General features: G+C 39.7%; 1 protein-coding gene across 4 annotated transcripts in view; it reads right to left on the reverse strand.

Annotated features, from left to right (window-relative positions):
- TDRD5 (tudor domain containing 5) overlaps positions 1-10,594 on the reverse strand; it is a 90,420-nt gene extending 79,826 nt beyond the window's left edge. For 3 of the 4 annotated variants that reach the window (XM_020868804.2, XM_020868799.2, XM_020868805.2), the window contains exons 1-4: positions 10,497-10,594; positions 9,550-9,787; positions 8,531-8,938; positions 6,435-6,628 (exon numbers count right to left, since the gene is read on the reverse strand). In XM_020868804.2, coding sequence (XP_020724463.2) covers positions 6,435-6,628; positions 8,531-8,938; positions 9,550-9,781 — 834 coding nt within the window. In that variant the 5' untranslated portion in view covers positions 9,782-9,787; positions 10,497-10,594. The other variant, XM_020868801.2, reaches the window with a different exon arrangement.
- Positions 10,595-12,072: the final 1,478 nt, after the last annotated feature.

Raw genomic sequence — 12,072 nt, forward strand, 5'->3', positions numbered from 1 at the left:
TAATGATAAACAGGCAATTCATCAGGACATGCATAAATCCTAAATATTGGACTGACTAAAATAGTTCATTCAAGTTGTTCCATAAGATGTTATGGAACAAACTTTTTGGCCAGCTCAATATATATGCACCGAACAGAGATTTATATCTAAGGCTAAAAGGTAAAATGGCATGGGTTTGGGTAGACTCCGGGAGTTGGTGATGGACAGGGAGGCCTGGTGTGCTGCGATTCATGGGGTCGCAAAGAGTTGGACACGACTGAGCGACTTAACTGAACTGAAAAGGTAAAATAAACAAATCCACAGCTATATTTAAATATTTCAACACTGATCCTGCAGCAATTAAAAGAAAAACTAGGAAAACATCAGTAAAAATAAAGAATTCCTAAATGATACCATAACCAACTTTACTGGCATTTATAAAACACTCTACCCAAATATGGAGAAGGCAATGGCACCCCACTCCAGTACTCTCGCCTGGAGAATCCCATGGACGGAGGAGCCTGGTAGGCTGCAGTCCATCGGGTCACTAAGAGTCAGACACGACTGAGCGACTTCACTTTCACTTTTCCTTTCATGCATTGGAGAAGGAAATGGCAACCCACTCCAGTGTTCTTGCCTGGAGAATCCCAGGGACGGCGGAGCCTGGTGGGCTGCTGTCTATGGGGTCGCAAAGTCGGACACGACTGAAGTGACTTAGCAGCAGCAGCAGCTACCCAAATATACTAGGTTGGTGCAAAATTAATTGCAGTTTTCCATTGTTGAATTTTGCTATTTGATATTGGAATACATTCTTAAATAAATGTGGCTATGTTATACATCATTTTAACATATACATTGATTTATGGTTTTTTGCTAATGACTTATTATTTGCTATGTATCCTACAATTCAACTCAATTCTGACATTGGAGATAGCATTCAGATTCCGTGGCCAAGTTCTACAAGGCCAAGTTCTGTAAGACTGAACACCCACGGCATCCTCTGACTTTAGATGACAATTGCAAGTCCAGGTTGCCACCTGAGCAGTGGCTATGAAGCAGGTTTCCATAACCCTCTCCTTGGGTTCAATTTAATTTGCTATAATGGGTCACAGAACTCAGAGAAACGTTTCAATTACTAGATTACCAGTTTATTGTAAAAAGATATAAGAGAAAGAAATGACAACCCATTCCAGTATTCCTGCCTGGAGAATCCCATGGACATGAGCCAAGTGGCTTCAGTCCATGGAGGTCACAGGGAAGTTGGACACGAGTTAGCAACTAAACAATGACAACAATAAAAGGGTATAACTCCACATCACACACAAAAAGTAATTCAAGGTGAGTTAAAAATCTGAACATAAGATCAGAAACCATAAATATCCTGGAAGAAAACTTAGGTGATAAGCTCCTTGTCCTCAGTCTTAGAAATGACTTTTGGGATTTGACACTGAAAGGAAAGGCAGCAAAGGCAAAAACAAACAAGGAGGACTACATCAAACTAAAAACCTATGGCACAAAAAAAGACTATCAAAAAAATGAATGAGAGAAAATATTTGCAGATCTTACATTTGATAAGGTATTAATGCCCAAAATATATAAAAGAACTTCCACAACTCACCATCAAAAAAAAAAAAAAAAAAACCTAAAAACTTCAACTAAAAAAATAAGCAGAGGGTCTGAATAGACATTCCCCCCACAAATATGCAGACAGCCAACAGGTAAATAAGAAGGGGCTGCTTGACACAAACAATCATCTTCCCCGGTGGCTCAGAGGGTAAAGAATCTGCCTGCAATGCAGGAGACCTGGGTTGGGAAGATCCCTTGGAGAAGGGAATGGCTACCCACTCCAGTATTCTCAACTGGAGAATTCCATGGACAGAGGAGCCTAGCAGGCTACAGTCCATGGGGTCGCAGAGTTGGACACAACTTGAGAGACTAACACAGGGAATGCAAACGAAACCACAATGAAATATCACCTAACACCTGGTAGAATGACTAGTATCAAAAAGACTAAAAATAACAAGTAGCTGATAAAGATGTAGAGAAAAACTAATCCTTGTGCACTGTCGGTGGGAATGTAAATTGGTGCAGATACCATATAAAATGGTATAAAGAAGCACCATATCATCCAGCAACCTCTGGGTATTTATCTGAAGGAAACAAAAACACCAACTCAAAAAGATATCTGCACACCCATATTGACTGCAGCATTTACACAAACAACTTAAGTGTTCATTGACAGACAATGGATAAAGAAGTTGTGGAATATGTGTATCAGCTATAAAGCAAGGAGGAAATCCCACAATTTGTAATAACAATGAATGAACCTTGAGGGCATTATGCTAAGTAAAACAAGTCAGACAAATACTGCATGGTCTTACTCACATGTGAAATCTGTTCAGCAAAAACAACAATAAAGAAAACCAAACTCACAAAAACAGAAAATAGGGTGGTTGCCAGAGGCAGCAAGCAGGGGGTGGGCAAAAGAGATAAAGGTGCTCAAAAAGTACAAACTTCCAGTTATAAACTAACTAGTCTTGGGGATGTAATGTACAGCATGGTATTTCTTTTATATATAAATATATACACACTTACACACACATAGATATTAACTGTATATTAATAATACTGCATTCTATAATTAAAAGTTGCTGAGAGTAAATCTTAAAAGTCCTCACCACAAGAAAAAAAATTTGTAACTCTGTGGTGATGGATGTTTAGTAAACTTACTGTGATCATTTCACAATGCATACATATATCTAATCTTGTTTTAATCCTATTGTATGAAGCTAATATAATGTTATATGTCAATTATATAAGTTTTATTAATGAATAAAAAATAAATAAAAAGATATAACTCAAGAAAAGTCAAATGGAAGAGATATAGAGGGCAAGGTATGTGGGAAGGAGTGCAGAATTTTCACGCCTTTTCCTGGCAAGCCACTCTCCCTAAATCTGTATCTGTTCACCAACCCAGAAGCTTTCCAAACCCTCTGGGGTTTTCATGGAGTCATCGTTACCATCAGCATGACTGAATAACCACTGGCTATGAATGAAATTAAGTTTCCAACTCTTCTACCCTCCTAGGAGGTTTAGAGCGGGACTGAAGAGCTTCAACCTTCCAATTACACAGTTGATGCCATAGGCAACCTAATGGAGTTAGGTTGAACCTAACTAAGAATTAGCAATTCTTAGGTGCTTTCCAAAAGTCACCTCATTAAAATAACAAAAGCCACCTTTATTGCTCTCTTTACTTAGGAATTTTTAAACGTTTTTAGGAGATCTGTGCCAGAAAGGGATGAAGACCAAATATATATTTCTTATAAAATCAGTGTCTTCCAACTCAATACTAAGAAAATTTGATTTTTAAGAGTGAGCAAAAGATATGAATAGACACTTCCAAGAAGATATACAAATGGTGTGTGCATGCATGCATGCTCAGTTACTTCAATCGTGTCCAACTCTTTGCGACCCCATGGACTGTAGTCAGTGAGGCCCCTCTATCCATGGGATTTTCCCAGCAAAAAGACTGGAGTGGGTTGCCTTGCCCTCCTCTATGGGGTCTTCCCAACCCTGGGATCGAATCCATGTCTTCTGCATCTTCTCCATTGCAGGTGGATTCTTTACTCCTGAGCCACTGGGCAAATATACCCAATATTATTCATCACTAGAGAAACTTCAGTTAAAGCCATAATGAGATACTACCATGCACACACTTAAATGGCTACTGTTTTTAAAATTGGTAATACCAAATGTCAGCAGAGATGCAAGTGGAACTCTTATACATAGCTCACAAAGTAAAACTGTACAGCCACTTTGGAAAGAGTTTGGTAATTTCTTAAAAGTTAAACTTACTGTTTGACCCAACAATCTAACTTTTAGGTACTGACCCAAGAGAAATGAAGTCAATGTTCACACAAAGCATAAGCAAATGTTCATAGCAGCTTTATTCATGATACCCCAAACAGGAAACAATCCAAATATTATCTAATGATGAATAGAAAATAAATTGAGGTATATCAGTACAGAGAAACAATACTCAACAAGAAAAAGGAACAAACTACTGATACATATTGGATGAATCTCAAACGCGTCCTGTTAAAGAAACTAGACACATTATTTAATTATTTAATTCCATTCATATGAAACTCTTGGAAAGTCAAAATTATAGTAAGATTGGTTGTCTGTAGCTGTAGTTGGGGAAAGAGATCAACTACAAAGTGGCATGAAGGAATTCTTCGGGGAAGACTGAAATGCTGTTTCTTGACTTTGATGGCAATTACACATCTAGATACATATGTTAAAACTCAAGCTGTACATTTTCAATGGACAGATTTTACTATATGTAAATTTTTTTCATTTATTTTTATTAGTTGGAGGCTAATTACTTCACAACATTGCAGTACTATATGTAAATTAAGTTACTAAAACTAATTTTTTAAAGTTATAGTAAAAAGGACTTTTTAAAAACTTTTTATTTTGTATTGGAGTACAGCAAATTAACAAATGTTGTGATAGTTTCAGGTGAACAGTGAAGGGACTCAGTTATACACATTACATGTATCCATTGTCCCCCATACTCCCCTTCCATCCACGCTGCCATATAACATTAAAATAGAGTTTCATGTGCTATACAGTAGTACCTTGTTGGCTACCTATTTTAAATACAGCAGTGTGTACATGCCCATCCCAAATTCCCTAAGTATCTTTTACCCCATTCTTCCCCCCTGGCAACCATAAGCTCAGTCTGTTAGTCTGTTTCTGTTTTGTAATAAGTTCATTTGTATCATTTCTTTTTAGATTCCACATATAAGGGATGTCATACAATACTTCTTCTTTGACTTACTTTACTCAATGACACTCTCTATATCCATACATGTTGCTGCAAATGGCATTATTTCATTCTTTCTAATGGCTGAGTGTTATTCCATTGTATACATGACAAAAATTCAGCACCCATTTATGATAGAAACTTTTCAGAAAGTGGGCATAGAGGGAACACACCTCAACATAATAAAGGCAATATATGACAAACCTACGTTAGCATTATACTTAATGGTAAAAAGCTGAAAGCACTCCCTCTAAGATCAGGAACAAGACCAGGATGTCCACTCTTACCACTTTTAGCCAACATAGTTTTGGAAGTCCTAGTTACAGCAATCAGAGAAGAAAACGAAGTAAAGGGAATTCAAATTGGAAAAGAAGAAGTTAAACTGTCACTGTTTGCAGATGACATGATACTATACATAGAAGATCCTAAAGATGCTACCAGAAAACTACTAGAACTCATCAATGAATTTGGTAAAGTTGTAGGTTACAAAATTAATACACAGAAATCTATTGCATTTCTATACACTAACAACAAAAGATCAGAAAGAGAAATTCAAGAAACAATTCCATTGACCACTGCATAAAAAAGAATAAAATACCTAGGAATAAACCTACCTAAGGAGACAGAAGATCTGTACTCCAAAAACTATAAGATACTGATGAAAGAAATAAAAGATGATACAAACAAGTGGAAAGATATACCACATTCATGGACTGCAAGAATCAACATTGTCAAAATGACTGTAAAATCCAAGTCTATCTACAGATTCAATACAATCCCTATCAAATTACTAATGGCATTTTTCACAGAACTAGAACCAAAAAAATCTCAAAATTTGTATAGAGACACAAAAGACCTCAAATAGCCAAAGTAATCTAGAGAAAGAAAAATGTAACTGGAGGAATCAGGTTCCCTGACTTGAGACTATACTACAAAACTACAATCATCAAAACAGTATGGTACTGGAACAAACATATTAATAGAAATATAGCTCAATGGAACAGGATAGAAAACCCAGAAATAAGCCCATGCAACTATGGGTAATTAATCTATGACAAAAGAGGCAAGACTATATACAGTGCTGGAAAGACAGTCTCTTCAACAAATGGTGTTGGGAAAACTGGACAGTTACATGTAGAAATAAAGCACTTTTATGTTTTTAATTTCCATGACCTTATTTTGAGCTCTACTTGTTCATCTTGCAAACTTAACCGGGTTTTTGTTGGTTCTAGTCTTAATAGTTTTTACTCAGTCCTTCAGCATTACAGTCACATAAAAATACCAGGACTGCAGTGTCAGGGCTGGCATTCAGGTGAAGATACTCATGAGGTAAGTTGCAAATATGCTCTGTAACTTTGATGAGAAGCTGGAACTAGAGATACAGATTTGGGAGTCATCTGCAGAAAACAGTAGAAACCAAGGAGTTGACAAAATTGTACTCTTTTCTCACTGCCAGGTCTCACTTCTTACTAAACCACAGAACCACAGAAAATGCTTAAGTTAAATCTGAAAAAGTGAATGACTTGAATTTCAAAAGGGCAATTTTTCTATGAGAGTTAAGAAATAACCACTGAATTTAAACACAGTTTTGGTGTATTTATAGCTCCAAACTTGGACATCTTACCTGGTTTAATTTTTCACTGTGATTCAGCCTTGAAGTCTGCATTACATTTGATCTAGAATTCCTTTCCATGCCCAGTATTTGCTTCGGTGGTTCTATGTTTGAAGTGGGTTGTGAAGAGCATGTCTTTGCTACTGGGAAGCCTGTGGGACATGACCCTTGTTGCTCCATTCTAAAAGGTTGGGTGAAAATCTTACCTTTTGTGAATAAAAGGAGAGAAAAATTATCACTACCAATTTCTCGTTTATCTTCTGGTGGCTATATATAGAGGTGAGGCCCTTAGAACTAAAAAGTCAGTTTGCATTTTCATGTAAAGCAAATAAAATTTACATACAATGGAAATGATTAGTCATCTACAGAAGAAAAAACGAGAGATAATAAATGTGTTACTGAAAGATTGGGGGTTGCTAAAACTCTACTTAAGGACACCTGAAAATCATTACAAACAGCCAGGACTCAATAGGTAAAAATCAAAAAAGCTGTATCTTGTTTAGGAAACCATTAAGTCTTCAAATAAATAATCTGCTTGAATTATGCTTTTCAAACTGGATAACCATCTAGTGGTATGGGGGGAGAGGTGGAGAATGAAAAGCTACAGAATAAAGAATATTATCCTAGAGTATAGATTCTTTTCTTCAAGGTTAATAGGTAAGGAAGCACTACAGGAGAAAGGTTTATTGTTAAAAATCATGAAAGATAACTGAACCCCAGCAAGGCCTAGCTCTTTCTTTACCCTAAGATCAAGCTGACAAGAGGAAAAAATTACTTCCAAGATAACCTGATGAGGAATAACAGACTATGGGTGGAGAAAATCAACAATTCAATCACTGGGAAGTAATGTCCACCCCCTACAACTCAATAAATTGTCAAACTGCTTTATGCAACTCAACCTCATATAAGTTGAATAGCATGAGTTACTCTCCCAAAGTTTGAGCACCTCAAGAATACTGACACAGGGAGTTCCCAGATGGCCTAGTAGTTAGGATTCAGCACTCCTCACAGCTGTAGTCTGGGTTCCATCCCTGGTCATGGAACAGAGATCCCACAAGTGGCATGGCACAGCCAAAAAATTTTAAAAAAAAAAGAATAATGATGCCGTTGAGGTTTAGACTCAAAACATTCAGTGGCCCCATAGTCTTCCTTGACTGTAAACCCCCTACCATATCCTTGTCAAATTACACTTCCCATCACAATTTAAATATTGGTTTGTAAATGTGTGATAGTCTCATGATTTGTCTGTATTAATCTAAAAGCACAGATTTTTGAGAAAAAGAAAAATCACTGAAATGGGCATAGAGTTCCCCAAATAGGCAGTGAAGGATTCTATACTGTCAAGGGTCTAGAGAGACAGTATATCAATAACCATATTAGTCTTCTGAGCCTTAAGAGAGACAGTAACTGGGGAGGCAGAGCACTGAATTAGCAGTAATGAGTTCAGCACCTAACTTTAGCCGTACCACTTTTCTAGCCATGAAATTCTTGAAAAGTCACTCAACTTTCTTGAGTTTTGACTTTCTGATCTGTAAGACAGTTACTCACCCAACCTGTCTATAGCATGAGAATCCAAGGTAAAATGTTATACAGATAAGGTGGTTATTACTACACTACATAAATTAGTACAATGCCTGCTAGGGTACGAAAGATTCAGTGATAGCCAAGATCAGATAGCAAATGCCACAGATCAGTATTATTTTTTAAACTTTTCATTTTCTATGCTATATCTTCTTTACCTGAACACACAGAACTGATGTTCATTTACAGCACTCCAGAGAGGGCTGATCTTATGTTTTCATAATAGTAGCTACCACTTACTGTGGGCTTACTAAATGCCAGGCACTTTACAGATCTTGTCTCATTTAATCCTCAGCATGACTTCAACAGCCAAGTATTATTATTCCTATTATAGAGATGAGGGGACTAAGGGCTTAGCCATTTTAACTCACCTGAGATCACATAGCTAGCAAGTGGTAGAGCCACGATTCAACTTCAACAAACTACTGGAGCTTAGTCATTACATGCATACATACCTACACATATGTACCACAACAGCTCCAAAATGTGCTGATCTGCAATACAGTTACCTTTACTAATGTGCTTACCTGCAGGCCATCCTCTCTGCTTTTCCTCTGATACACTCTTCTTCAGCGTCAACAAAGAACCTGCTCTGGTCTGCTCCACAGAAATAACATCTGAAGCGGCATTCAGCACTTCAAACATAGAAAGGAAGCCATACTGCACATACTGGAATGATCGTCCAAATCGATTGGCAAACGCCTTTTCAAAATCAGAAAGGAGAACAGGAGATAACGCCAAGAGGTCTTTCAATTCACTCTTCACAACAGCTGGAAGAATAGGGGGCACCTTTCCTCGGTAAGGTACTCGCCGGTGAGAGCTGGGACCAGAGCAAACACTGGCCCTTCCCTTCTGCACGGAGTTTCGAACCTTATGGTTGCTCTTCTGTTTTGCAACTAAATTTGCTATTCCTTTGGTGGACTCATCTGGGATGGCTAAGGAGGTGTGAAGAAAAAAAAAAAAAAGATCATATTTAGGTGAAAACTGACTCCCTTCTTCATTCTTTGCACCTGTGGTTATACAATTTTTTGCTCTCCAAGGAGCTGTGTATCTAGGTGGCACGATAAACATGAATCCCTGGTTACTCCATTTCTTGCATTTTATACAACTTGTTAGCTTCTCTACTGGAGGATGGAGAACAGTGGAACCCAACTTGTTAACACTGCTGCTAATTAACTCCTGAAAGATCTGAAACTCTAGAGATGAACAATAAACTTCCTTACAGTGATGTTTCTGTGCTTCATGAAATTTAGAACAAGATTCCATAATTAAAAAGTCCCCTTGTTAAGTTTCTCCTGGCATATGTTAAAACATGAAATCATATGCAAAATGTAGTTTTCGTGAAAGCACAGCATTCTGGGGAGGGTTTCCTGACTGTGCTAAAGATCTAACTCTGCCCACAACCTCAAAGGTGCCTATGATCTCTCTTCTCCCTCAAGAAAGTAAAATCCCCTGCCTGGGATGCAGGATACTTGTAGAGCTAGAACAATTCTTTACTAAGTGATTATTATTACAAAGTTCATAGACCTCCAAATCTTAAACCTACCTTTCAGTATTACAGAACCATCCCCACAGGGGCAGACACTGACAACATCAGGCATATCCAACACCAGCTCCATAGTGGACCGGTACCCAAGGATTCGGAGCGGTAAATGGTTGCCAACCATCAAAAGGTACTCCTTTTCCAACTGCTCTGGGGTCAAACCATCTTTGGTGGAAATGAGAAGTGACCTTATTTCCTTCCTCAGGCATTGCTGTATACGCTCTTGTTCAGACATTGCACCCTACAAGATTTAAGACAGAAACATTGCTCATGAGGAAAAGCAGGCAAACCCAAGAGGAAAAATAATAATAAAAAGTTTAAAATGGCCCAAAGTGGAATATAAACAACTGATGCGCATTTTAAAGGTAAACGAGGCAGAGACAATAATACCACGAGGGTGCTCTGAAACTTGGGTTTGGCAAGGCTCCACATAATTCAAAGTCTAAATCCCAAACTGTGATGATTAACCTAAGTGTGCCTCGAGAAATCCCTGCCGCGACCTAACGTGTGAAAAGTTTAAGTTCCTGGCTCGTTTTTTTGGGTGAAGCCTTAACTCTGCTTGTCCCGGATCTCACTCTACACTGTAGACTTCGTATCAGATACTCTCTGGCCCACTATTCGGGAACCAGGACCGGGAAGGAGGCAAACGCAGTACGCCTTCTTCCGCAGTGCGAGGGCTGGGCTCCGCGGAATCACGCTCGGATGGGCAGACTTTCTCCAGAGCCCAAACCTACGGAGAGGCTCCCCGCGTCGTCTTCCAAGTCTACCACCTTGTCGTTGCCCACCCTGTACCAACTGCGCTCGGCTTGGGCGCGGGGTGTTCACCTCTCCCCACCCTACCCCCCAAAGACTCTCAAGGGGACTGCCCATGGCCCTGAGGAAAAGAGGTAGGCGGGCAGGAGGCAGGCGGAGCACCCTTCATCGGCCCGACCCTGCCGGCCGCCCCTCACCCTGGCGCTGGCGCTGCCGTTGCGGGCCTGGCAACGTCAAAGGCGCACACGAACCAGCAGCCACAGACCCACAGCTGGAAGGTGGTCTGCGCGCTTGCGCACTAGTGCCTGAGGGCCCGCGAGGTGCGCTCCGGGCGCCGCGTTCCGGCCCCGAGGGCTCACGGCCGGTGGGACGGTTAGGTAGGACTGGTGGCTCCGGGATCTGGCCTGGGTTCGGTCCCAGTCCTGGGGCGGCCTAGGTCCCCTCCCAGGCAGCCTTCTGGGATGGCCGGCGCCTGCTTCTTGCGACGTGCTTGGAAGACGCGAGGTGAGGCAGCTCGCAGAAGAACCCCTCCAAACACCTCTCGGCCGGAGGAGAAGGAGGCTGCGAGGTTCTTTGCCTAGGTGTGCCTCTCAATCACCCGTGGAGCTTGTTTAAGAAGTGAAAAAGATGCTCGGGTCTGATCAGCAGATACTCTGATTCTAGCAGGTCTGGGTCTATTGGAGGAAATTTCAGGCAATTCTGATGCTTGGTGGAGAAGCGCTGCTGCGGGGCTAGATAGATGCAACTCCCCGCAGAGCGTAATGGGTGGGGCAACGAAGGCTTCCCGAAAGATTGGAGAACTTCACTGGAGATAAAAGAGTTGGGAAACTAAAGAGGAGGATGTATTTGAGGAAATAAGCTGGGGTGTATTTTACTGGATAGGTGGAATGAGCCAGATGTATAAGGGCCTTGAAAACCAGAAAATGGTAGTTTAAGAGGTGTAGACTAGAAAGGCAGAGTATGAAGACTTTTATCTTAAAATATATAATCTAATTAAAGGAACAAGAAAACCAAAAGGTAACTGAGGATGAGTCAAAGAAACCAGAGCGCACACATCTACTTTCACCTAAAATCCAACGACATTAAGAAAAAAGCTCTAAGGAACAAAATGTTTCATCAATGAACCAAGAATACTGAGTAATCTCAAAATACATAAAAGATCTGTGGGATGGTTTATAGCAAAACGGATAGGGCTAAATAGCCAGTGAACTAAAAGCAAAGACATGAAGAATGGATCCAGCTGGACACCACTCCAACATCTGAATGACAGGTATTACACAAACAACAGAATGGTGGTGAGGGTTGGAGATTTGGAAAGAAGAAAATGTCTCAGATTTGAAGAAAAACACAAATTTTCAGATTAAATGGTTCCACTGAGTCCTTAGGATAATAAACGTAAGATCCCATTCTAGACAACATCCAGAAGAAAGAGAAGAGCTTTTATATAGAAATAGGTTACCTAGAAAGCAATGGAAATTATATTGCCATTGGATTTCTCAATGGAGCAATGTCTTCAAAGCTGAAACTGAAATCCTTAACCCAGCCAAATCAGCATTTAAATGAAACACACAAGAATTCTGAAAATTTACCATCTCACTAAAAACCTGGCAGCAAAATGGACAATGAATTGAAAAACCATATCCCTGATTTTCACCCCATTATCTACGATAATAAGTAACATATGGTGCATTTACTACATGCTCAACATAGATTATCAAATTTTAACAATCTGAAAAAGTACAATTATGATCCCCACTTTAAACTGAAGAAACT

The sequence above is a fragment of the Odocoileus virginianus genome, chromosome 11, assembly GCF_023699985.2.
Source record: "Odocoileus virginianus isolate 20LAN1187 ecotype Illinois chromosome 11, Ovbor_1.2, whole genome shotgun sequence".
NCBI classification, from domain to species: Eukaryota; Metazoa; Chordata; class Mammalia; order Artiodactyla; family Cervidae; genus Odocoileus; species Odocoileus virginianus.